At 43.3% G+C, this 27574-nt stretch overlaps 1 protein-coding gene across 4 annotated transcripts in view; it reads left to right on the top strand.

Moving 5' to 3' along the window:
• The window catches only part of SUFU (SUFU negative regulator of hedgehog signaling), a 100282-nt gene that overhangs the window by 12337 nt on the left and 60371 nt on the right, over positions 1-27574 (top strand). For all 4 annotated transcript variants that reach the window (XR_014228057.1, XM_082310696.1, XM_082310695.1 and 1 more), the window contains exon 3: positions 16411-16547. Coding sequence is in view for 3 of the 4 variants with exons in the window: in XM_082310696.1 (XP_082166822.1) it covers positions 16411-16547 (137 nt within the window). In the remaining variant the exon portion in view is untranslated. The remainder of the gene's footprint in view (positions 1-16410; positions 16548-27574) is intronic.

Raw genomic sequence — 27574 nt, 5'->3', positions numbered from 1 at the left:
AGCATGAGCCTTTCAAGATCTCCAGTCCAGCTTGTGTTCTGCTGGGTTGTATAGATCCTCTGAATGACCTTAACTTGTAAAAGGGCAAGGATGCTTGTTAGAGCTGGGAGGAAGAAAAAGGAGTGCAAAACTGGATCAGGTAACAAATGCAAGGCTTGCAGAGGGGTGGATGTTTTCTGGAAGGCTTTTTCCGAGTATGAAAGGAATTTGAAAAGAGTATTTAGAAAATAGCCTGAAAGTTGGAACGAGCGCTCTCTTTCTTTTGAGTGTGTGCTGGCTTCTCCTTTGAGCCCGTATGAATGTAGGATGGAGTGGTGCTGACAGCTGTCACTTTAGTGGCCTCTTAGTTCTGTAGCCTTTCATAAATTTAATAGCTCACTGCCCTCAGCTTGCCAGCCTTTAGCCTTAAATTTTGGTATTTAATGGGTCCCTAAGTGCTTTATAAACCACATGCCTAAAGCACCGCTGAAATACTACACCAAACTCCACGGCGACAGTGAACGCTTTTAAAATGGTGGAGACTGACCCTGCCCCTCTTTGTTTTCATGAAAATGGAATAAAATAAAGGGCCTTTGGGAAGACAGTACATTAGAGAGGGGTAGTGGTAGTTGTGGATCCATATCTTATCCATCAGATAAGATTTTGAAACAACTTTTTTAGAGTTCACCATATCTACCTTGAAGAGATGAAAGATCAAATCCGTTTGGTTTCCGAGTTGAGCCTGGAATTCAAGGAAAATTATTAAGAACCCAAGGTTTTCTTCCACCTCTCATGGTGTATAGCTCTTTTCATGTATAGTGTTGAAGCATACTTCACACAGAGGAACCTGAGGACTTAAATAATAGATGTGTAAACCCTCCCTTCCTCATCCTAATTTTGTTTCACTAGGCTATTAGCTCTAAAGTTAAAGGACACCTGCTGTGTCAGGGCTAGCTGTGTGGTAGCTACTTCAGCACATGGAATAGGGAAGCAGGGTTGAGTTTTGGGGACATATCCTCAAGTTGAGAGTCAGAAAATAGTGGTTCTCCTCCTGGGTCAGACTTTTTTGAGGTGTGACTGTGATGGGTTGGTTGTGGGGAACAGCCACCACAGCAATGAAATTCTGGGGATTTACGGTTATCCTGAGGAGCTTCTTCCAGGTCTCCATGTCTTCCTGCTTCGTGTTGCCATGGCTTCCTCTGCGGGAACTGAACTTCAGCCAGAGCACTGAAGAAATGTTTCTTCTGCGTGCCGTTGCTGGAGGTGGAGCATCTGCCCCAGCTAAAGGGAATGACGTGGAAGAGGGCATTGGTTAAGCATCAGTTTAGGAAAGAGGTACAAGAGCTAGAACTTGGAGGAGGGAGAGTCCAAGATGGGCAGCATACTCTGGACTTCCTTTTTCTTCCTAGGTCTCTTGTTTGTCTATCAGAGATTGACCCCAAACGTAATGCTTATTTTTCCAGTTACTCTTTTTTCTGAGGCAGAGGGGAGAGGAAGGTTCATGGCAGATTGGGAAAGGAGAGGCCACGGAATTTGGGAGTTCTGTGACAAAAAAGGGTATTTCCTTTTAATGATAGCTTATTTGAGAATCCATCAAATTTGAAATGAGTAGTTTAGTTGCAGGGGGACAATAAGATCTGTTTTTTAATGGACTTGTCTTATGGTTGGAATTTTTTTGTGTGTCTATAAAGATATGAGTTAGACCGAGCTTTTCCCAAGATTAGGGTATTTGTAACAGCTCTCTTCTGTGTGGATTCTCTGGTGTCTAGAAATATGGTTGTGCTTCCACTGAAACTTGCTTGCTGGAAGCACCTATAGATCCTCTTCTGTCTGGCTGTTCATGCCTGCTTTGTAAAAAGGTGGTGTTTCGGGGTCAACTCTTCCTTTGAAGGACTTGGTTGAATTTGACCAATGAGTTCAAAAATTGTGGAGGTGTTTTAAAGAAGCACAAGTGGGATCATGTAAGGTTCAATTTCCTATTTCCCAGGCAAAAAACAGTTAAACCAAATGTCATGCCTATTTACGCGCCCCATTGACAGTGTCCCTCCGATGACTGAGGCAATGCACCAGGACTAAGACTTGTGTTTCTCTGCTGGAGGCAGACCTCCCTTGAAGCTATGGTCACCATGGGGAAATCTTTTTTCCTTCCTCTCGGGCAGAGTGCGCTTGGCTTCTAAATGTCATTTGTTGGAGGTAGTTAGCACCATTAATAATATGAAAGATGTAGGCCACCTATGGAGAGACGTCTGCTTTGTGCTGCAGCATATCAGTGTTTGCGTGCAGAGGTTGTGGGATGAGAGCACGCTTGAACTGTGCTAGACTTGGAAATTTTTTTGAAGCATTGAAGGAAATTCGTTTAACGTTTACAGCACGGTAGTTGAATTTACAAGAAGGACTGTTTTCAATAAAAAAAAAAAGGAAAAAGATTGAAAGTAGGTTTATAGCTGAGCGTTACTGAAGGCAAGCCCAGCATCCTGTTTGGTAGCGCATCTGCACGTGCATCCCGGTAAGATGAGCCTCTTGCTGCCATGCAGAGGAAGGGGCATGGCATTCAAACTGAATGATTTCTTTTTGTCAGCAGAACTTCGATATTTATGATCTTGGCATATGGGAGGAGAGTTGGCCCGAGACAGGGCTTCCTTACTCTCATCTCCCAGCTGGGTTAATGCTGAATGACGTGGGAGAGCTTGCAGTCTCCGCTCTCCCAGCGAGTTCTGCCTGCTGGGAAGAGGAGTGACTGGGGATCAAAGTTGAGTCTTCTAGTAAAAGATTGTTTTACTTGATAAAGTTCTGTTTAGGATGTTCTAAAGAGCAAGAATTAAAAGATAGTGAGCTTTTTTTCAGTAGGACATGAAGGTAGAAGCATTTTTTGAGCTGTGTGGCCATTCTGGCTGTGAGATCAAAGGAGGGTTGACTTTTTTATCCCTTTGCTTTGGAATAATGATACTAACAAAATGAAAGTTTGAAGGGATGCATCTGAATGCTGTTATTCAGACCTAATCCCCTTTTTTTCCTCAACACAGATTTAGCGTTGGGAACATGCATTCCTGGCTAGTACTAGAATAGTCTGTGTTTCTTGATGGGACAGTGGTTACAATTGGTAACCACAAATTACCGTTGGTAATAAAATTACCACTTTTTATTTGAAAATTTGAGCTGTTGGTATTTCTCTCTCCTAAGCTGGAAACGCCATAGTGATTACCAAACTTGGCTGCCTCTCTACTGTCATCTCAATTTTGAATCGAGGCCCAATAGGCAGTGACACCAGGCTAACAAAAGAGGGCTGCAAATCTTTGGTGGTCTCCCATTCAGATGGTATTCCCTTCCGTGGACAAAGGGGTGGCTAGGGCTCCTGAGTGCCACTCTGCCTCCAGGGATGGTAAACAAGGAACGGATCGTCTGGTGGGAGGCATTTTTTGATCAGTTGACAAAGCTGGGTAGATGGGATACCACCTGACAAAGGGCTGAGATTTAAAGAAAGATTTTGCAAGGGCTTTTAAGAACAACAAAAAAAAAGGGCAGAAAACTGTGTTTTGCGGGATGTAAACAGGGTGGGCGGAGGTGAAGGGGGACTCGGCCATTCTTGGGGAGCTCTGATTTAAGCCCAGAGGGTAGAGACAAGGGACGGAGGGAAGAGCGCACAGATGGCTCATTGTTTTGTCTAGCTCAGCATTCTTGCACTGCCGAAGTGAAGGGCAATTGTTTAAAAATCCCTTTTGCAAAGAGTGCTGTTTGCTTTGCAGCTATCCCTTGTCCCTGAAGATGCAAACTGTAAACCAGAGGGGCTGGTCTTTAAAACCCATTTGTTTTGGAGGGTCAGTGCTCCGTCCGAGGGGCCCTGGGCAGTTGCTGGGCTGCAAGGCATCGCTCCTGTACGGGAATGGGGAAAGAGCGTGCGCCTGGGAAATGCGCTGCAGCAGCTGGGGAGAAGGCGAGACAAAAGTATGCTCATGGAGGGGCTGGTGCAGAGCAGAGTCTGGCTTGGGCAACTTTACCAAAGCTAGGAAATGTGGCATAAACCTGGCACGTACCTTACCTGCAACGATATCTGATGTACAGCATCGTTTTCTCGCAGCATTTACCTTTTTTTGCAGCAAATAATTCATTAGCACAAAGAAGTACTGCCATTTCTACACTGTTATTCTTTCTACCGCTCCTGTTGCACTGGCAAAGCTCCTTCCCCTCTTCTCCTGTGAATTGTTGTGGCCCTTCTGGAGCAGGGGCCTTTTTTGGCATAGTCGACAAAAATAAACCATAAAGGCGGCTGTTGTTATGAATAAGGCTCAACAGGGGAATTTTACCAGTAGAACTACAGCAATATAATTATACTGGTAGACTAGTTACAGTAAATTTCCTCATGAAGACAAGCCTTAAGTTGACATTTCCTAGCTAAGTTGAATCCATATGTATAACTTTATTACACAAAAATAATATGTCTCTGGGCCTTGAATTCTTTTTTTACCCAGAAGAGTAACATTAAGCAGAAAAGCAAAGAATTTAGTGTTCAGAGATGGATGGGGGATTTTCTGTAACAGAGCGGCTGTGATGAGCTGTACGCTGAACTCTGTGTTTTACTGGATGGCTTATTCCTCCTGAAGCAATCAGGAACGTGAGGAGCGTGGTTGTGCTTACTGCGCTAAAAAGTAAGCGGTACTGAAATATGGGGCAAGTTGACATCTCTCTCCCAACTTTATTCCTGTTTGTAAGAGAAACGGAGCCACTTTGCAGTTTCCATAACTGGAGTGGTTTGGCTGAGAGGCAAAACTATTTTGCCGCTATTAAAATCTTTAGGGTTGATCCTGGACCCACTGAAACGAAGGGGAGGAATGATGCTTTCTTTCCTCCTTTGATTTACAGAGGCCAAGTTTTATTTTATCCTTTTGGATTTTGTCTTACAATGGGTGGAGTCCGTATAACATTCGCAAGCCAAGTGTTTATTTCTATAGATTGAAAATATCAGCCTATGATTCCCACCTCTGGAAGTTTCCAGCGCTTCAAAGGAACCATAGTGTTGCAGGAGAAGCTTAACACTTAAAGGCAGATTAAAAAAAACCCAAACACATATAGTAGACTTTTCATTGCAACTGTCTCATGTTTCCCTTCTGGGAGCCTTTCACCAGCAGTCTGGTGCTTTCTTTTCCCTGGAATTACGGCTCAAACTCCAAGGGCTTTTCCCTGCCTGTTTAATTGGTTAAGATCTGTTATGGTGCTCATTGGTATGTTTTTGAGTGCACCCTTTACAATGAAATGAGACTATGTAACAGCTCAGCAAGTAGGGGAGTATTGTCTTGATTTCCACAGCTAATGAAGTGAAACATCAGGGGCTAATTCCAGATCCAGGAGGATACTTGGGTGCCTGAACTCCTGTTGAAATCTGTTGGAGTTCAGGCTCCTAAAAGCTCCTAAATACCTGTTATGCCTCGAGTTCATTTATTGCACAGCTGAGAACTTAATTTTATCAGAGTCCTAAAAATGTGCTAGAGGGTGTGCTAAAGTTGTTTCTTGCGTGATTTTTTTTTTTTTAACCTATGTTCTTTAGCCAGCAGGAAAGTAATGGGAGACACCAGTGTTTATATTAAATGTAACATGTTGGAGCCCTGATCCTCACCTGAGACTTTTAGGCAATACAAAAAAAACCTAACTGAAGCTGTCAGTGTAGCTTCTGGCTGTGGGTCTTTCTCTTATTCTTTCCACCCTCCCATACTGCTTTTGAAAGCCGCTTTTGTTATGCGAATGGGTTCCTCCCAGCAGCTGCAGAACTTTCCACAGTAGGAGCTAGGAAGGAGCCAGCAGACACCGCAAGGAAAGTCGGTGCCCTTTTCCCAGCTGCTCACCAAGCACAGCAATACCATCCTTCCTGGCCACGCTGGCTCCAACTGGCCCTTGGCTTATGTTCTCTTGCCTGGTGAGGTTGCAGCTGAGCCCTTAAGTGAAGTTTTGGAGATGTATTGCCATTCCCTGCAGGCTATGCAAAGACCAGTGCATCAGAGCTAAGGATTCCGTCCCAATATGAAATGGGATCTGTGCACAGATGAAAGGTTATCTTTCCTAGTACACTGTATAGCGCAGTGACAGCGTGCTGTGTTTGCAGAATCACCTCCAGCTCAGGCCAAATGAGAGCACTGTCCTGCTGGACCTTGTAGAAATGAAGGATAAGTAGCTCTGAAGTGCAGCATAAATAGACAGCTTAAGAAAATTGTTAAAGTACAGATCTTGATAACTTGTTTTCTTTCTCTCTAGTTCCCTGCCCCTTATTCTGTGAATGCAACTGTAAATCCTTATTGTGCTCCTAGCTATTCTTTCCAGATCCTTTCAGTGGGCATTACGATGATGTAACTCTGATGCAGCTTCCCGGGGCCATTGCAGTGAGGCTGTTTGCGCTTTCCCTGCAGTGCCAAGAAGTGCAGCCACACTTGCGGTGCTAGCTGTGCCCGCGGCGTGCCGCGGCCGGCGGTGTGGTGCTAGCTGTGCCCGCGGCGTGCCGCGGCCGGTGGTGTGGTGCTAGCTGTGCCCGCGGCGTGCCGCGGCCGGCGGTGCGGTGCTAGCTGTGCCTGTGGCGTGCTGTGGATGGTGGTTGAGAACCTGCTCTCGGGGACACCTTGGCTGGGTTGGTTCTGCTGTGAGGTGGGAAGCCCGGATGGCTCCGTAGAGAAATGTGTGAAGCCCTCAAGCTGAAAAGCATGGCGAATCGTCTAGTCACTTGATTTCACATACTTTTTTTTTTTTTATAATTATATGTTTTAGGAATAACAAAGATGAACTGGTTTGCTCTTGTCAGTTTACTTATGACTGTAATGGGAGATCAAACCATCACCTACTGGTATAGCTACATCCATGCACCATAAAACTGAGAAAATAAAAAATAAACTGCCCTCATGTGGACATCTTTTGCTGGGGTAGAGTGTGACATATCCCATGCAACCTCCTGTTTCATATTTTTTTGTTTTAGTCATTTCCCGTGTTCAGTATTTGTCCATGCTGTGCAGAATGTGGAGTTAATTTCCCAGCTTTTGTGACCTTGATAGATGCAGTATATACGCATTTCCTATATGATGAGTGTGTCACATTACTCTTTGAAGCAGGGAAATATCATTATTTTACATCTGAGAATCAAATTCCTAAGTAACTTCTTGAGGAGGATGGGAAGTTTGTAGCAGACAAGGGATTCAAACTTAGGTCACCCAGATGCTGTTAGTTTCTTGACTTAGTGTTAATAATGAAGCAGATAGATCTCTCTGGCACCATCAGGGCCATTACAGCCTTTTGCCCTTAATCTACGCTCACTATCCTTACATGTATGTCTGTGTGTTGGCGCTCTTCAGAATGAGACGATAATGCTTCCAAGCCTCTAGAGCTCAAAGGGATTAACCTCCAGCAGCTAGGTGGGATCCTGTTGTTCTTCCAGATGCTACTGCCTTCATGGCATGGACAGCTGAACCTCAAAGAAGCAACCCCTAAATTGCCTTAACTTGCAGCCCAGCACATTAAGGTGACCTGAAAACTGATGGTGGTTTACTTTAACATGTTAGGCTGGAGAGAGCATAGTTCAGGAGCTGTTTCCCATGTGGCTGGGCAGGAGCTGAGTACAGTAACCACTTCTGTCAAAACAAGTTTAACTCTTGGGTTCTTGAATTATCAGCTGTGGGTCTTGCCAGCTCGGTTTTGGACACAGAGTACCAGTAGTAAAAGTTCATACTTGTGTCCTTGGCCGTGATGCTTCATAGGATCATTTGGGTTGGAAAGGACCTCCGAAAGTTTCCAGTTGATGCCTGCTCAGAGGGCCAACTTCCACAGCCTCCCTGGATCCTGTTCCAAGGTTTGACCGCTATCATGTGAAAAAGATTTCCAGATACAAGTAACTGGAATTGACCTTTGCCATTTTGCTGTGCATCTCTGAGAAAGGTCTGGCTCTGTCTTCCCTTGGCCCTCCCAATAGGTAGTTGAGCAATAAGATCCCCCCCCCCCCCCTTTAGCCTTCTTTTATTAAGGCTGAACAGACCCAGCACTCAGCCTTTCCTCATGTGATTTAGGTGACTGTGGCGTGGACCCATTTTAATGATACTTGTGTGCCAAATGCTTCTCACATGCCTGACTGATTTAGGTGTCTGAAATGTGGCCAGTCTGTCAAGTCTACAAAATGCACACAATTCCCATGCTGCTTGTGTCTAAAGCTGCTGGAAACCCGTACTGTATTATCGTGTAGTTCAAGTGACGCTATTTCTCATAAGACAGTTGTCTGCAGAGTTAGGAGTAAGGTTGACTTGACTCTCCAGTCTGAAGGTTTAGAGGAAAAATCAATTTCTGTTGCATCAACATTCATTATTTACGGAAACAATTTTTTAAAAACAAAACCTAAACTGTCACTCTCCAGGCTTCAGGGGCAAGATTGTCATCAGCTGAGTTTTGAAGAAGCTGAATAGTAAAATGTCTGAAATCAGTGTTGTGTATGGGAGTGAAACTTAAACTGAAGTCTCCTCTTCCCCCTCTGCCCCTTAACAGCACTTCACTCGCTGAATGGTAGCTCGGTGAAGCACAGTTCTGTTTTCATACTGGCCAGTACAGATCGATTCACAAATATTACTCAGATTTATCTCAGTGTGAGTTTTCTAAGCGGATCCTACATGAGTATTTTGGAAAGCTGAGAAACCCGCCTCCAAATAACTGCAGAGCGAGTGCCTCTGCATCTGTTTGGATTTAGATGTTGGAATAATTGTCTAAAAACAATGTAAGTTGCTGTTTCTAGAAAGGTTTTCCATTTGGTTGATGGCTTACACATTTGATATGATGTATTGCAAGAGCAAGCTCTAAGCAACAGCTTTGGGCATAGCCATAGACTGATGTCTCGAGCACCATGTGTCACTTGCTTTCCAACCTTGATTTTACATGAACAGAAGTCTTTGAGCATGTGTTCTTTTTGCATTTGTATTTGCCCTGCTTATGCATGAAGCTTTTTCTTAAATCAAGGTAGAAAGGAGTCCAGTAAGACCCTGCACACAGGTTTGGGGTGGCGAGAGCTCATGGAATTTCCTGTCGAGCGCTCTGAAGAGATAACCATCTGACGTCCAGATAACCACCCCCTGCTTCGCTCAGATGGTTTTATGTGTTTTTCTTTAAAATTGATGCTTTTTTCAATGCCAGGAGACAATCCGGGAGAATATGTGAGGTAAGCAGGTGGGTTTTGACTGAAATAACTTTTCTGGATGCTTTTTAAGCCTTTCATGTAGGGGGGTTGCTGTGCCTGTTTTCTTATGAAACTGTTTCACAGGAGCGTCCCAGCATGCCGTCAGGGCTCTCCAATGAGACACTTATATTGTTTGACAGCTGCACTAAACCCAACCATTTCCTGTTAGGCAAGATGCTGGGAGCACTAGGTAGGGTCACTTCCCCCCCCCCGAAGCTCTGGAATCTGAGAGTCGGTTGCCTACAGTGGGAAGACATTGTATACGGCACCTGGAGCTTGAATTCAGAAGACTGACTCTGCATAATCTTGTTTGGGGCACATCAGCTCTTGCCTGATGTCCTTCCCCAGAGATAGCGACACTAAGGTGTTCAACTCAATGACTGTAACAGCCTGCTGAAGGCTTCTCCTTGGGTTTTAGACAGGAGACCACCATTTGTGTTGGTTGTTTGTAAGCAGATGTGGGCAGTGAAAGGGAAACGCTATACGTCTTGATTTTTCTCAGGGAGGACCTGTGAAGTCAGTCATGGAGTATGCTTGTTACACCGGTCCTCTGTGTTGCTAATAGAAGTATCTTTGCTAGCTAATAGAAAACTCTTCTGATGGTTACCAGCTATGCAGTCTTACAACACTAGTGAGAGTTGGGTCTTGAAGTACTTTGGTCTCATCAAGCACTGCCCATCAGCTTGGTTTAACCATCTTCTCAAACTTCTAGAATGTCCTGATAGGCTGATCTGAAGTACCGAAAGCTATGGATTGACAATTACTGTGGCCTTTTTTTGGAGGGGGGACAGGACATGGCAGTGGTGATAGAATCAAAACTGCTTTCTGATGGAAGTAACAGCAGCTTTTCCTGATGCCAGGCTTAGAAATGTAGTGATACTGCATTTCTGCAGCCTTCAGAATGGTATGAGTGGCTCACCAGCGGCAGAGCAGAAAGCTTTGTCTTTGTAGAATATGTGGGGAAATGCAATTAGGGAGTTGAAGCAAAAGGCATCTTGAGTGGCTTCACAAAAGTAGTGGTGATGGAGCTGAAAACTGAAGGTGGGACAACACAGTCCAGAGTACTGTGAGCCTGCCCTCGCTTCCCAGAAGAGACCTGGTTTATCTTTCTGGAGTTGCTGGGAGAGGAGCTGTAACTTCTGAAAGTGCAGTCCTAACTATCCCCAAATACCCTGAAAGAGCTTTCTTGTTGTTCCCTGGCTGAAATAATCGTAGTGAAGGGCCAGCATTTCCCTACGTAAACTCCCATTTTCAGGGATTGGTTCACCTAATACATTTATATACACATACTCTTAAACTCTCAAAAAATAAACACCTAGTACACTCTGCTTCTTGTCCAGAGCTGTGTAGCTTTCAAAAGCAGAATTTCAGAAATACAGCCATTTTGCACTGCGGTGAAGCAAACCTCCTCTCGTTCCTTGCAAAAGTGAGAACGAAAATGCTTTGGCAAATAGCTTTGATTTAAACTGAAAAGCCTCTGGTTTTCAGAGCTGCTTTTAAAGCAAAGGGCTAGTTTGGCTTTTGATCCTCTTAAGCTGGGTTATTTGATGTGAAAAACGCCCTGGGTACTCTGCTGCCGAGGGGAGCAGCTTTTCAGTTCTCTGTGTGTGGCTTCAGCAGAGGGCCTGGCAGAGCGCGGGGTGGCGGGGGGCTCGGGGGGCCCGGCCGCATGGCTCTGTAAATAAAGGGGCCTCTATTTCTTTGGATTCTTTTGCTAGAACTAAATATCATGATCAGTGAAACTCTTACCTCATTAAAGGAACAAGCCAGGCTCCTTCAGCGTATGTGCAGTGCTGCAACGTGGTCTGTTCTGCTGAGCTGATTTGCTGAACAGATAAAGAGAGTTTTAACCCAAAGAATGGCATGTAATATACAACCTTGGGTTTCAAAAGGTTTATTTTTGTTCATGTGACAAAATAAGGTTTTAATATTAAATATAGGGTTAGATTTGACTTGGCATATACCGGAGCCTTCCATTACTGCTGTAGTCATAATATAAAACTATCTGATGTGTGCCAGTGGGCATGCAGCAAGCCAAGAATTTCTCCATCAATGTTTGTTTTTTGTGAGAACTTAGCTGGCTGCTTTGCAAGTGGGTTGGCTATAAAGGTGATGTACCCTCATGTTGGAGGGGGCAAAGCAGTGACAGGCACAATACGATCCATGCTGTCTCTTTAGTATTTTTGGTTTTGGGGCAAAATATGGGTTTGGTTTTTTTTTCCTTCTTAGCATTTTAGGGGTGTTTAAAAGAGACTTTCACTCAAAACTGCAGGGTTCAGCAGAACCAAGGTGTAAACCAAACTATGTGAAATATTCAGATCTGTTAGTACAGAAACTTAATGATGTGTTGCAGCTTTCAGTTTACGTACCTGGGGCCACGCACAGAGACAAAATACTAATTTTGAGGTTTTCTTCCTGCACACGCTCCATCTCAGATTGTCGTCATACTGTAAAGCTGAGGCACTTTTGGACTGCTGTATTGTAATTGTTTTGCTGAAGAAATTACCTGCAAAACACTTTAGTGTTGAGATGCTGAGCTCCAAAGCCTTTGTTCTAAATTGGAGGTAGTTCAATTGGCGGTTCTGAATTGGTCACATTCAGATTTTAAAAAAAAAAAAAAAAAAAAAAAAAAACCAAACAAAAAACAAGCCCAACAAAAAAACCTAAACCAAAACAAACCCAAAAAACCACCCCCAAACCCACCACCCCAGTCCCCACCTCCCTTGCTCACAAAGAAACCAACCCCAAGTAGTGCCGGAATCTTGCTTCTGTAGAACAAAAAGTGTGTAATAAAAACATGTTACCTCCGCAGTTGACACAGGAGTCGGGGTCAGGCTAACCTGCTGCGGACGCTTTGCTGCCCGCTTGGAAGGGAACAAGTTAGTAGAGGTGCAGGTAGCAGTGAACTTGGGGGATCGATGGAAGAGGTCACGAGCAAACCTGGCTTCCATGTGCTTTAGCAGGACTTCTCCCATCTATGGGTTATCCTCACCGCTCCGCTATGGAAGGGAGGCTTGTTCAGTCTGTCTCTTCTGGAACTGGGTTTTTGTTTGGGTTTTTTTGGTTGGGTTTTTTTTTTTTTTAGCTTGTTGGTTGACCGTGGCTGGCTGAAGGTGGTTGACTTTTCTGGAAGTTTTCTGGAATTTTGGTGAAAATTGGGAACTTACGGGAAGGAGCATGAGTTTGAGTATCTACAAGCCTGCAAGGTGTGATCCTTTTTTGTCCAGTTCCTCGGCAGCCTCCTAAGATAACCCCCAAGCAGTGGGGACGTACCCTACAAGGAGGAGGCTGCCATGGGAATCCAGTGTTTCTACATGGAAGTAATGAAACATCTTGGTGTAAATTAACTTGTTTATGGAGAATCTCACTTTATTAGCTCCCCGATTGTGGATGGGTTTCTTGGTTTTGATAGGTGCATCTTTTGTCTTGTTGGTAAGGCCTTGAACAAAAACAAACATAGGTGATTTGGGGGAATGAGCAGTTGCTTACAGCCCAGGTATAAGGGAAGAGTCTCTTTATCCTTGTGGGGGATAAAAAGCCATTTGCTTGGTCTTCCATTCGTATGATGCGTGTATCTGGAGGTCTTGGGCTTCTTACCAGGCAAACTCATTTCCCATGCGTTTGTTGGCTGTGGCTGCTACTTGCCTGTCCGCCAATGGACTGATGCATCCTTATCCTCACAAATTTTGGAGCTGGGGCTGGTGTAAGCGCTCGCTCCCTCGTGAAAAGGACTTCTGTAAGAGAAGCCAAGCTGCTAACTTGGCTACTGGATTCTTCTCTGTGATTTTCATTAGAACAAGGGTCAGAGGCATGTGTCAGGGTTATAAGTTTATTTAGTTCCTGAAGCTCACGCCTGCCTCCCTGCTCATGTACATCCTCTGAACCTCGGCCAGGAGCGCTGGTCCCGGATGATGGTCCGTTGTTCACTGGGAGAAATTTTATGGCAGCTGTTAAAACTAGATTCAACTTGCTTTCAAATACAAGACTTTTTTTTGAGGAATAAAAGCAAAAGCTTTGGCAAAAATGCTAACTGAAAATTACTCTCCTAATTGCATTCTGAATATTAATATTTCTTCCTATGAAAGACTTGTCTGAATTAAACATCAAGGATTTCTAAAATAATTGCAAGCTTTTAAAGCCACATGTGTCACAATTTCTTCAAAAACAAATTACCAACCTAAAATTAAACAGATCAAAGACTTTTACTTTATAGACTGTTACCTCGGAACAGCTGCACAATACAGGTGAACTGCGTGTATTTAAAATTTCACTGTAACAAAGCAGTGTATTTTCAGCAACCTGTGACCATTAACTATTCAAAAACATTTTCAATCTAACCTTTAAAATACAAATCTCTTACATGCAAATAGGATTTTTCTAAGATTTAACTGTTAATTTGAGAATTATAAACATTGTGTGCTGCTGCATTTTTTTGAGTGTTTTTTAGAAGAGATGTGTTTTGATTCTTCAGGGATTTTTTTAAATCTTAGAAGGGAAGTAACTTACCGCTCATTTCCTTATCTTTTATTCTATTTATTTTCTAGTAGTTCTTCTCTGGTTTAGAGTCTCTTTTGTTACCATACAAAAAATCATGTAAGTAACATTGCCTGTCAGTTTTACTGCTTTGCGACTACTGATGTGTTGCTGACCAGCAATGTTCTCCTAAATGCTCATCTTGCTTTGAATTTGATGGATACTCACCTGAACACTTCTGGTACTGAGTAACTTGCATATGGATCAATATAAAGCATGTGTGGTCTTCTCTTAAGCAGCTATTTCTGGGAAATAGAGAGATATGTGGAGTTCAAAAAAAAAAAAAAAAACACCAAAACAAAAACCAAAACAAACACCACACTAAACTCTAGCTCGATGCAATTAGGAGCTGTGTTGTTTCAGAACATGCCTTGAAAGGAGGAAATTCAATAGGGAGCCATCTTACTTTCCAAAAATTTTAACTGTGAAAGATCAGCTTGAAGGTTTTTTGTTAACTTTGATCCTTCTTAAAATTGACCCCTTCATAATGTGTTTCAGTTTCTGGTGTATGCTTTTTTCCTGGAATGAATCCTTGAAAACTACCCACTTTGAAGCATTTTTGTTTCTCCCCTTAAGAAATATTTCTGTTTTTCCTTTGCTATCTGATATGCGAAACTAATAAAACACTACAAGGGTGCTGAATGTACAAAGTACAACTTCACATTTGTGAGGCTGTTGCCATCCTGTACGAATCTTTTTGGTGGACCCGCATGCATGATTGCAGAACACAAGTTTCGCTGCACATCCAGATTCCGCTCCCTGGCTGGCTGGTTATTCAGTAAGCTCTTTCTTTGTTTAAGAACCAAATGTAATTATTTGACTTGTTGCTTAAAGGTACACTTGTTTCCTAAAAGAGGTTTTAGATGTACCAGTTGAACATTCTGAAATGCATTATCTGCTCTGTTCATAGAGAGTTTGCTTTGGTAGTGTATGTAATTCTCAAATTCTTTGGTGAGGATAGTATGGAGGGGGAAGCAAAACCAGACATGCTTGTATATTCTTATTCTGATGAAATAAAGTCTTTTTGATATATTGTGTACTCCCCTTTATTGTAGATGTCTGACTGACTGTCAATACCTGCTCTCTTGTTTTCAGTCACAGTTGTTCTCTTTGGGCTGTCCCATAGTTTAGTTCTGTCCTTGGGTACATTTCTTAACTACTTTCATTACATCATTTGAAAGTCTACCACAATCAAACTTTCCTTGAAGAATCCTCAAATAAAGTTACATTGCATGATGAAGGAGTTGCATTGATGCTTAAATTCAATCACTTTCAACACTTGTCGTTAGGTAGGGTCGCTGTAAAGCATTTCTGCTTCAAACCAAACTCCTTACTATGGGAACAATCCATCCGGGCTTGGAACTGGTCGCCGCCCTGCTGGTGAGCTATGTTTTTCAAATGGAAAGAGCTCTCCTCGCTTTCCTGGCTGCTCTGTTTGACTGTTTTTAGTAGTAGTACAATGTTAACGCTTTGTGCACTGTACCTTTCATATGTGCCACAAGGTACCAGCATCCAAGACGTTCACAAAGTTTCTCCAGAGAATTTGCCAATGGCTGCAGGTGTTGGAGATTTGAACTTGCAGAATGATACTGGTGTGTGAAAGCTTCTGTGGGGTGTCTTTATGCTCAGTGTAAATCCTTAATTCTTTCCTTTGCCTTTGTGGAACAGCCACAACAAACAAGTGAGGGATGCAAAGACAGTGGTAGAAGGGACACGGATGTCCCCAACTTGCTTTCAAGTTTGCCGGCTTATGTATTTGTCCATGAGCTTTCTCATTTTTTTCACAGGCAAATGTGGCATTTTTAGTTGTTGGGCACTTGGAACAGGCACTTTCCTGTATGTATAAAATACAGGATTCTCAAGGACTAGTTTTATTGAAGCAGAGAGCTGTATGGGGATATCCTCTATCTGCTCCTTTTTGTTATAGCCTTGATGCTTCTAATAAGACTTTTTTACTACTGGGTAGACCCTATCTGACCAAACCAGATAAATTGGCACCTATCTCTGTCAAATGGGGAAATGGCCAGACTACTGCTTCTTGAGCAGTAGTTGTCATTCAATGCTTTTTCCACTATTGTCCTCCTAGATACACAAGGAGAATGTGCGCAAGCATGTAGTGGAGCAAAATAAGAATTACTGCATTGTGTGAGAGGTTATTAACTTTCTGCCTGCATCTTCTTGTTTCCCTTCTCCCCCTGTGACCATCCACAACACAGAAATTGCATGCTGTACGTTAAAAATTCAACTGCTTCAACCCAGAAACTAGTACCCAGTACTTTCATTGCATCCCGCTTCTCAATGTGTAAAAATTTGAATTCACAAGGGTGGAATAACATTATTTTCTGTTGTGCGCTTTCTTTGGTGTTCCCATTTAATCAAATATAATCAGGGCAGCTATCGGTGCAAAACTTACAACGATGTTTTAAAAACAAATTCAGGATGCTGAAAATCCCACTGGTCCCAGGAAAGAAGTCATGGTTCCAAGACTCTGTTATTCTGTCTGAAAACACTACCATGATAGTTATCTTTGAAATTGTATTACATCAACTAACCTAACAATGTTATGCCATTTGAGCTAGAGTAGACTGAAATAAGAGAATTTCTAAACTTAACTTTTCTATGAGGAGAACACTCATGCTTTTTCCATGGTCCTAATCTTGCAGCCTGCTCTGGTTACAAGGAGTATGTTGTGACTTTTTGTTTTTCATTCCCTCCAGGTTTACGGGAACAGATGGACCAAGTGGTTTTGGATTTGAGTTGACATTTCGGCTAAAGAGAGAAACGGGGGAGTCGGCACCACCTACCTGGCCAGCAGAATTAATGCAAGGCTTAGCGAGATACGTCTTCCAGTCAGGTACTGCAGGGTTAAATATGCTGCCTCGCTTTTTGCTGCTTTCATTCTGAAGGGCTGCATCTGTTACATCAGCGCTCAATCAAATCTTGAGAATTTTCTTTGTGTGGCAAACCAAAAGAGTGTGTTCCTTCCATCAGCTCAGCTTGCTGGGGACAAAACCCAAGTGCCGTCCATGTAACTCCAAATCCCTAGTATGGAAAACCTGACAATACAGAACGGTTAGTAACCATAGGAAGCCTGCTCAGTGGCTCTTTGTTGCTCTTCTCCGTTGTTGCTTTCACCCTCTGTCAGTAGGAAAACCTCATTTTCTTATCCTGAAATGGTTGAGAAGCCCCCATCTGATAAGGCCTCACTTCTCAGCAGAATGGCTGTAACTTCCAAAACAGTTGCAGTTCCTTCACAAGCAAGTCTCTTCCTATAGTCTGTGCAGTTGAGCAGCAGCAACGTATGTAAACAAGGAGTTGCTGAGATGAGAACACATAAAAGTTATAAGGGATGCCAAGGCTGGGAGGGCTAAGGAATTAACAATTGGGAGTCATTAATGTGGATGGAGACTTGCCAGAAAATTGGGAACCAGAGTGCCTACAAAACATCCTCTTGCACTACTCTTCCTGGATTCTGTTTATACCGGTAGATTGAATATTAGTTTATATTGTGAGCACGTGAAGACCCATGGCATGGTTGAGTGCGTAGTGTATTTGAAAGGCATCCTCCAGCATCACAAGATGTGAATGAAAAATATTTGAAGAACTTTTTTTTTAACCTAGTTTGAGGTCCTTTACAGGTAAAGTACCTTCTAAATCAATGATTATTGAGTTTTTAACATTTGATACTTGCTCTACTAGTTAATAAATTGCTCAGTAACTTCTGATTCTATTGCTGGTTTTCCGTCAGCTGGCTGACCCTCAAAGGGGAAAGGTCTGGCTGAAAACAGGGTTGCTCTGGTAATCTCAGTGACAAATCTCTGAGGCAGTGGCAACTCTTGTGGGGTATTTCTTCTAAATGTTGACGGGCAGAGACCAATGCCAACACAGATGATCGTTTGTCTTCATATTGGGAGTGTCTCTTGTTACAGTTTGAAATGACACAAGCATTTTTTGGTAACCTTTGCTGTGTAGCTATCTTCCCCAGTTGCCATCTAAATTTGGGCTCACCTGTTCTTTTCTGTCTTGATTTTTGCTGCTCTTAAGCATCTAAATCCACAACTGTTGTCGGTTTTGCCATTATTTGAGGTTCCTGTCCTGCCTAAATTCTATTGTACAGTAGATTTTTGATACTGACCATGCAGTGATGAATTCATACTCACATTTTTTATGTATTGACTGCAGGGTCTGAAAAAAACATCTGACCCTAAAGTCTCCTTCCTAGATATAAAATAATATACAACATGTTAACTTACCTTACATAAAAGATCCCTTTTGAAGCCTTTTCAATTTTCTAGTCCAGTGTACGTTCTCATAAGAGTCTCTTTAATGCAGTAATTTCAGTGCCTTCTATTTGCACATTAAGCAACCTCTCTGTAGCAGTTGCTTGCTTGTCTAACCCTTTCCATGGATGAGAGGAGGTCTGCAGAGTGAAGTGGGATTTAGTAGGGTACTTTAGGACTAAGCTGGCACTCCAGGCAGAGACTTTCCTTGTGTGGCTTCCTGCACTAATGCAGTCTCATCTTTTTGACCTAAAAGCAAATTAATTGTTTTTAGACTGGAAAGAGTGGTTGTGTCCATGCATGTCAGTCTGACGTGAACTTCTAAGGGCCTTCAGTATTATCCTCAGCTTATCCATGCTGGTTTTGACTTTCTATCCACCACGACTCTTTAAAGGCACTGCTGAAATATACGTTAATGGATTCTAGCCTCTGGGTGTTTAGCTCTCAATTTACATTATTAAAAAAACCCATGTATGAATCATAAATTGACTTCTTTGAATGTGAAATTGAGTATGAGCCAACACTACGCCCATCGTGCAATAGGCAAGCCACATGCTGGGTTACCTTAGGAAGAACATAAGCAGCAGATTGAGGGAAGTTATTACCTCTTCTGCATGGCATGGGGGAGGCCTCAGTTAAAATAGTGTCCTGTTTTGGGCATCCTGGTTTAAGAGATGCTGAGAAAACAGGGTCCAGAGTGGTCGGGGTCCTAGAGCACACGAGCTATGAGGAGAGCTGGAGGGAGCAGGGCTGGTGTAGCCTGTGAAGAGGAGGTGCAGGGTGATCTAATGGGAGCCTACAGCTGTTGGGAGGGCAGTTACAAGATTGTGGGGTCAAGCCCTAGATAATACAACAAGGGGCTACAGCTCTGAATTGTAGTATCAGAGGTTCTGGAAGGGCTTCAGGGAAAACTTGCTCACAAGGAGGGTGGCAAAACACAGGGAATAGTTTATCAGAGAGCGGGTGGATCGCCGCTCCTGAAAAGGTTCAGGACTTAGCTCAACAAAGCTACAACGGCCCTGATCTATCATTGGTGATGGCTCCACTTCAAATAAGAGGCTGGATGAGAGACCTTCAGAGGCCCCTTAAAATATCACAGAAGAGTTGGATTTTTGTTTTTTTTCCATACAGCTTCATGCCCTTCAGCAAGCAGCTGTGTGCTGTCACTGACTATTACCAACCGTTCCTTGCCCTGTATAAAAGGAAATCGTATGCTGTTGCAGCAAGTGATCAGGCTCTAGTTTTATTTCAGTACAAACTTGTTTATCACTTGTCTCTTTTGAATAAGAACTTTTTCAGGCTAAAATCTTCTGGCTAATCATAGATGTCAGCTTGATCCTGACAAGATAATGCATTGAAAAGTAAGACTTGTAATGGGACAGACTACCATATTTCTTGATCTCTCAGGGCAATACCAGTTGACCATAGCTAGATGCAGTCATTTTCTAATTCAGCATAAGGTCGCTCACTCCATTGCTCTGCAGAGTCCCCAGTCCTGCTACATCTGCTGTGTCCTGCTTTGCTTTACTCCCACAAGCTGCCCGCTCTCAGGCTGGCAGTTTCCAGAGCAATTCCCATGTTCTCCCTTGCATCACTCCTGGGTGATCAGGCACTCAGTGCTCAGCAGTGTTATCTTTGTTCTGCCTAGTGGCATTTCCCCCGGTCCAACATGGCCACTCTGCAAAGCCAAGTGAGCTTCTGCTGTCATTTTTTTTCCTTGGTCTTTTACAGGACTTCTGTGGTCAGATGTTAAAACTTCAAAACTGAAGTATTTAAAGGGGTGGTTCTTCTGAAGCCCACTGGGCATTAGACAGGCTGTGGTGTGACAGTATTGTTTTACACGATGAAAGGTTTATTTTTGCTCAAGTTCTGTTGGCTGTACCATGTGGAGCATTTGTCAAATGCAACAATAAGTGTTGTTTGACTCTAGTGTACGTACCTTAATGTTGTCCTCTTCAGTTGTTTAAAAATCTGTGGAGTTTCTTTAATACTTTAAAATAGCGTTAAAAACATTTGATGAACTGAAACAACTTGAGTAATGCTTATGAATCCACTCTGAAGAAGAAGGAAGAAAAAAATAAAACTGGCAGGAACTTTTTGGATAGGCTCCAAGCACTTTGGCATGTCAAAGGATTGTTTACTTTGAAAGCTATGCTAAGAGCTAAATTCTTATCTCATGAATAACAAGCCAACTTTTTGGTTATCATAGATGTGCTTTGCTGGGTCTGGTTGAAGTTGGGGGAGAGTAAGGTATAGTTATACTCCTGCTGAGCCTGAGCATTTTCAGATGGTGATGACTGAGTTGGAGACTCATCTAGCAGCTACCGCTGTCCTAAATATTATTTCTGTGTATTGCAGTTGCAAAGCGTGTCTCACTGCAGTTGATGTATTTTTGCAACAAACACTTCTAGGCAAATGAATGTTACGTTCCTTTGTTTCCATCTCTCCTGTACTGTGGTTGTGCTTTAGAAAAGCAGTCTTCTGCATTGAATTTCAGACCTCTTTGAGCCTTGGCTTCCCTGTTCACTGTAACAAACACTTGATGCTTTGTGCTTTTGATTAAATTGCACTATTTCCCCTCGTTCAACAAAACCAAGCTTGCAAGTCAAAAAAATTGTATTTGTGGCTTTATCTGTTCTTAATTTTATCACTGTTTGACCATGACCACAAATTCCAACTCTGTTATTTTTAGTTAAAAAAACAAAAACAAAAAAATCTAAACCTGCAAACCTTGAAAATGAAACTTTGCACAATTCAGTGACCTTAGCTTGCCATGGTTCGTGGATGTACTGGGAATATCTCATGGTAGAACAAATTTATATTTCAATTCAAACGAAGAGGGAGAAACGCTCTTCCTATGGAAAGCTTATCCAGGGCTTTTTACAATTGTTAACTCTTTAGGTACTGCAGAATTATGGTGCTTGATCAGTATAGAGAGGCTATGGTTTGTGTTTTCCTGAAATTAAAATCTGCATATTTTTTTTTCTCTCTCTAAGGTAAAGTTAGGTTGCTTTCAAGGGCCTGCCTGATATACATCAGGAGGGCAATATATTGATGTAGCATTGAAACAAATGTGATGTGTGTATGAGTTCTTGCTGCTTCCATGTTTCTTGGCCTGAAAGGAAACAGCTGCAGCTGTAAGGTACAGGTTTGGAGAAATGGTCAGGAAAAACTCATCATGCATAGAGCCTAAACGTAACAGTATAGCGTATGTCATGGTTATATTCTTTGCAATGCATGAATTGTAGTGGGGAGCTAGCTAGTGAAACTAGCTTCAGAAGTATTAAGATGATGTCCATGAATTAGAGGTTTGCAGGTTGGCTGAGCATGATAACATTTACCCCAGAACATGTTGGCCTGAGCAGTCTGAGCCCCCGCCATTGCAGGGGGCAGAGGTGGCGTTACAGGAGGCCGGAAAATGGCAAATGCTGTTCTTCACCCCCACCCTCCCAAAAAAACCCCAACAAAAACAAAACAAACCTCAAAAATGCAAAAACCTGAGGTTTCTAATTGGTCAATCAGACTTCAGGTCTTAAGAAACTGCTAGGAAAAACAAACTATCTAGAAGGCATCCAGGGAATAATGGACGTTCCAGCATGGATTTATCAAGAATAAATTGGAACAAATTAATTGTGACAAAGTAACAGGCACCATGGGAAGCAGTGAATGTTCGTTACCTTGATACTAGTGAGACTTTTGACATTGTTCCTTCCAACAGGTATGTAAGCAAGCTGAGGAAATGTGATCTCGATAAAAAATAAAGGAAGGGGGATGCAATGCTAGGTGAATATTTAGACTCAGAGTAATTGTCCATGTGTTGTCATCAGCCATAAAAGATGTGTAGAGTTTGGATTCCTCTAAAATCTGTCCTAGTGCTTTAGTATTGACCAGGATGATGAAATACAGAGTATGGTGATGAAATCTGCAGACACTGCAAAGCACTATGGCGCAGAGGGCTGGAGTTCAGAACAACCTTTGCAAATTGCAGAAGTGGTCTGAAGTACTGATGTGCGGTAAGGTCAGGAAGGTGCAACAAGTGTGAAGTCCTGTGCTTACGCGGGAATAATCCAATGCACAGTTACCAGCTGGAGAAAGGCAGCAGTTCTGAAAGGAGAAGAAAATGATTCGGAGTTAATATCACCAATGGGCTCTACCTAAACCAACACTCTCTTCAGTCTGAGAGATAAGAAGCACAATTACGCTGATGTATAAATAGAAGTGTTCTGTGTATTGCCTGTGATAGGGTCCTTCTACACTGCTGGCAACACCTTGAAGGGAAAGGGAGAGCACTGTATCTCGTTTTGGGCAAAAGGCTTCAAGTCAGATGCATCCCAGTTGGAGAGAGTCTGGAGGAGAGCAATAAGAATGACCCAAAGGTCCAGAAGATACGACCTGTGGAGGAATGATCCAAAGAGTTATATTTGTTTAGTCTAGGGAAGAGAAGATGGAAGGAAGATGTGAGAACAGTCTTCAAATATGCAAAAGGTTGCTGTAGGGAATAAAGTAATAAATTTTTCTGTGTGCCTACTGGGGATATGAGAGGCCCATCCCTACTAAAATTTCTGTAAGGTAGGGTTAGGGTTTGTCATTAGGAAAAACTTCTGAATGATAAGTGCAGGGAAGCACTGGAATAGTTGGAGATTCCTCATTGCTGCATGGCTTTGAGAACAAGTCAAACTATTATTCATGGATATTTGTCAGGAAGAGTTGATCCTTCCTTTAGGTGAGGGCAGAGTAGGAGCCACCTTAGTCTCCTTTATATTATAAATATGTCTTGACTGACTAGGTGTCCTCTTCAGGTCTTCTAAACATAACTTTCTGTGCTTCCATAAATACATAATTTATCTTTTTTCATAGTTTCCTGATTACTGGTGCACTAGAAGATATTTAAATGTGAATTTTGAAGTCTCAACTGATTTAGAAGTTGAATTTTAATATTTAACCTTTGACTAGTAGGAAGTTGTTTGTGTCTTGGGGACTGCAAAACCATAGTAAGAAAATCTACAAGCAAAGGAAGTAAGCATGCAAGATGCAATTTGTGGGTGGTGATTTAATGTAGATTTCAGCTGATTACTTCAGGAGAAACTTGCTTATATGAATTATTCCTTAGAAAATTTGTTACACTTTTGAAAAGTGTATTGGACAGAACTAATCCCAGCAGGGACACAAGGAGTTCTACATGTTGATAACTACGTGTCAAAACAGTGACCAAACTAGCTATAGCTGATTTGTTGTGTTGGGTTTTTTTAGAATCATAGAATCGTTTAGGTTGGAAAAGACCTTTAAGATCATCAAGTTTTTCCCCACAAACACCTCTCCTGGCATGTCTGTCCTTTCTGCAATATTATGGTCAGGGATTCCCTTTTCAGAGGATAAGGTATGAAATATCTTCTCTTGTCCTTTAGTTATTTCTGTGAAACCTGCAGGAACTTGGTATCCGTGGGCTTCTGTCCTCTGTCATGATTCAAGTCCACAGGCCAATTTTCCTTAGTTACTGGAAGGAAGGATGGTTCCGACTGACGCATGCAAGTACCCAAGGCAGCACAGCCACGTAAGCCTTCAGCAACTAGGCTGAAAAGCAAGCCTAAAATGAGGTATGTCTAGCCTTCCTTAGTTACTTCTGACATGTCATCCTTTCTTCAGGTAGGAATTATAGTCTGACAGCTTGTCTGTAGTTTGAGGAAGCATGTACACTGTTCCTGCCTGTGTCATTGGCCAAGTGCATCAATTTGAGGGTATTATGCCAGCTCTGCGTGCCTCATTTTCCTCTTTGGTAAACAAGGGTGATTACAGGAGTTGTAAGGACTGCAGGTGTAGATGCACTCTTCTTACTTAGCAATTTCCATCTGATTCAAGTTTAGTCTGAGCCATGGATGCACTTTGCATTTGACAGGCGGTATAACTTTTACACTGAAAATGGGACTCCGTGGGATTAAGTGATTTGGCTGGGGTCACAGACCTGCAGCCATTAGGCCAGCGGATACCTTGACACCTGCTGCCCTGGTGTAACCACTAGACCTTGTCTTCAGATCTTCTGGAGTCCAGAAAGCTTCAGTGTGGTAGCCTCAGTGACTCTTTCCTTGCCAACAGGTTTTCAAACATTCTTGACACAGGCCAATTTTTAAAAAGGAGGGGGGAAAAAAAAAAAGAAAAAGAAAAAGAAAAAAAAAAAAGAAAAAACCAAAACCCCAAAACAAACTCCTTGCTTCCTTGAATACAAATGAGGCTTGTCTAGCTTGTTTGTAAAACAGTGTTTATTTCTTCCCAGTAGGATGACTGAAGCCAAATAACATCTCCCAGTAATTCATATATATTTTTCTCTGACTGTGCCTTTTTTTTTTTTCTTCCAACTCCAGGCTGATTTATTGTTCTCTTCTGGTTGCTATGGTTCTGTAAAATATATATATATTTTTTTTCTATCATCTGTTTGTAATATTGACCGGATTCCAGTGTAGAGCTGGCCCTGGCTCCTCTGTAGTATTCCAGGATTTTAGATTAAAAATGGGGGGATTAACTGTGTTTTTTAGTTCCGCAAAGAAGTATAAATCAACATCAATTTCATTTCAACAGAACCTGTTATGTAGTGAACTCTGCTGCGCAAACACTGAAACTGTAGCGCAGTAAAGTTTATCGAATAGCCGCCTGGCCTGTCGTTTGCCGTAGGTGAACAGGACCGAACGAAGCGCGCAGGCTGCGTGCCTTTATTCTGCAAAGGGGTATGGAAACATTAAGTCACTGGTTCCAATTTAACCCAAGTTTGTCATGGCCAAAAGCTCTCATCATCTGATAGTTATTCAGTGGTCCATGAGAAATTGGTTGGGTTTTAGCCTAATTCCTCTTACACGTTTCCCATAAAAAAAGCTGTTCTGCGAGCAGCAGTGCAGATCAAGGCTGGTCCTTTACGTCTCTGTGCGCTAGCCCCTCTACGTCCCACACCACCGCAATAAATTCACTTCTCCCCATACTGCTGCCTATGAGCTCACCTCCCCAACATTTCCCATCCCTCCCCCCCATCTCCTAAGCCGGCCTTGTCACAACCCCGAGCTTCCAGCTGGGATGTACGTGCCGGGGCTGGTACCAAACGACGTGCTGGCTGATAAAACAAACCGGTTGCTTGTGTGCAAAGCAGTTGGCTGACGTGCCAGGCACGACAGGCAGCTATCGAGCTCGTGCTTTGGTCTCCAACCTGTCGCTGGCATCCCCTAAAGCTGGCTGCAGGCTCTGAAGTTGGGGAGGGAATTGCCAAATGCAAGTCTTGTAAATTGTCCTGATAGGCATTGCAGCAAAGTGCTGGTTGCAGATGGACCCGGCCCTTTTTACTCCCCCCTGTAGATGACACATAGAGCTTGTGCAGCACTGCTAGTAATCCAGAGAGAAGCATCTGTCTGCAAAGCTGTCGATCAAACAGACAACACTGAAGAGACCTCATGGAAAATGTTTTTGTCTGCAGAAAGGATGACTCTAAGAGGAGACGTTTTGTAGGCACATAAATGCATCTTCTCTTGAAATACTGTCCCAGGGTTGCGCAGAGAACACGTTGAAGCTGGGACCAGATTTACTCTTACCATCTTGTTGCTGTTACTGCTTGGGATGATCAAGGGTTGAAACTTGCCTGCTGGCACTATCTGATCACCCTGCCCTGCCCAAAGCTGGGTGCCCGATACCTGTTGCATGTCCCGCTGGGTAAGGCTCATCCCGCTATTGCTGCTCTGCTCGTCTTGTGTGTGTGTGCACCCATTAGCTGACACACAAGGCAGTGCCAGTTGCAAGAAACCCTTCCTTTTGCAGCACAAGAAATGACAGCTTGCTCACGCCAGCCTCAGCCTGTACGTGCAGTTGTAACCCACAGTAACTTGATTGTGTATCTGAGCTCGGAGGAGAGATGTTAGTGTTGCAGTGTGGCTTCATGTGTTTTTTCTTTGAGTGTGCTTGAAGGAGGGGGCAACTGGACACCTATCCACTTTCCTGACGTAGCAACTCTCAGGCAAGTCTCAAGAAGCCTTGTCGCTGTTTAGTCTTTGGCATCAAACTTTTTTCTCTAATCCATTTTGGGTTTTTCTGTGACTGTTCTGGGTTTGGTCCAGCAGAGCTCATTGAAAGGCATTATTATAGCTCTTCTTTTCCCCCCTCTCAAAGAAACTGTAAACTTCCAGCGCCTGCTTTTAATGTTAAGATGGTCTCGCCAGCCCTTAGCAGGGATCTGTAGGGCTTATTCCGTAGCGATATTGACCGTCTGCAACATCCGTGTTCTTCGGTGGAGGGAACCTTTCACTTGGGAAGGAGGGAGAGAACTGTTCTTGGCACTGGTGACACAGAGACTGGTGTGTGGGTCAGCATGCAGAGGTGCTTCTGGGTTCCCTAGGCAAAATTAATGCGGTTCCTCTTTGCATGCTTGCAAAGCTTGATATTATCTGTCTATTTGTGTGATTGGAATTTTTGGGACCTTCAGAGACTCACTTCTAAGACTGGGAAACACACCCAGTTCCATTTTGTTGCTGTGTGCCGAGGCACAAGAGGCTTGCCAGTCGTTAGAGAGGAACTCTGTGGTGGCCAGGGCCGGGCTCAGGCTTCCGAGGCCGCGAACTCGTGCACACCTGGTGGCCCGTCCTTCCTCCGTGTGAGTCCTGTCTTGGTCAGAGTGGTTTCAGGTGTGGGTGGTAAACTAGCTGAGGGCACAGAGCAGAAATACATCTGTGAATGCTGCTGCTATGCCACCCCGCGGGTGGTGTGCTCCTATTCTCCTTCTTCCTGGCAGCGTAAATGGAGTTGCATGACCTTAGATTTTGGCTGACTAAATTAACTTCACTTCTCTTTCTGTTCAGATAGGCAGGGTGCTGCCCCTTTGCAATACTGGAGGCAGCCCAGTGCCAGGCTCAGTCCTGCCCTTTGGCTTGGAGCACTGTCACTTCTTCAGCTGCCAATGCAACAAGCTGGCAGTTATTGAGCTCTTGCTGGTTTTGGTGCGTGACATCTTCCTGGCCTTTGCTTGGGACTTGCTAGGACACTGTGCCACACCAGAGAATCTTTTCTTCATGAAATTCCTTTTGCTGCGGTGATAGAAAAGCCCCTGCAACCCTCTGGCCAGGTTTAAAAAGTGCTGGACACTTGAGGAGAGGGGACAAACACCACTGCTGTGTGACATTGCCTTTTGCTTCGTCAGCACTGGTGGTGTGAACCTGGACTGTGCATGAGGCTCCTCCAAGCTTCCTCCCAGTCTGCAGTTCAGCAGTAGGAAAGCATGACTGGGAACCCAGGAGTTTCCAAGGACACCTGAACTCTCATTTGCCTTGGGGGAGGAAAAGTCTATGGCTCATGTTGTCTGTGAGCTAGCTATGTAATATAAATTAAAGCCTTTTCTTCTCTACCTCCCTAACCTCATGGAGTTTGGGCTTTTGTCTCTCCTGCAGTTTGTCGTGGGTACTGGGTACTTCCCGTGCCTTGTCATGGAAGCCACTATTGTCTCTCCAGCTTCCAGCTCTCGGCTGAGAACAGGTCTCTGACCTTTTCCAGCCCCAAAGGGTAGGTTGACACTAAAGCAAGGAGAGACTTTGTGCCAGGAGCAGAGGCACAGAAAGTCTTTGTTCCTTATAAAAGACTTTGT

Source organism: Platalea leucorodia, assembly GCF_965183815.1.
Source record: "Platalea leucorodia genome assembly, chromosome: 4".
NCBI lineage: Eukaryota > Metazoa > Chordata > Aves > Pelecaniformes > Threskiornithidae > Platalea > Platalea leucorodia.
Note: the sequence above shows the minus strand (reverse complement) of the source record. Positions and strands in the feature narration are given on the sequence as shown.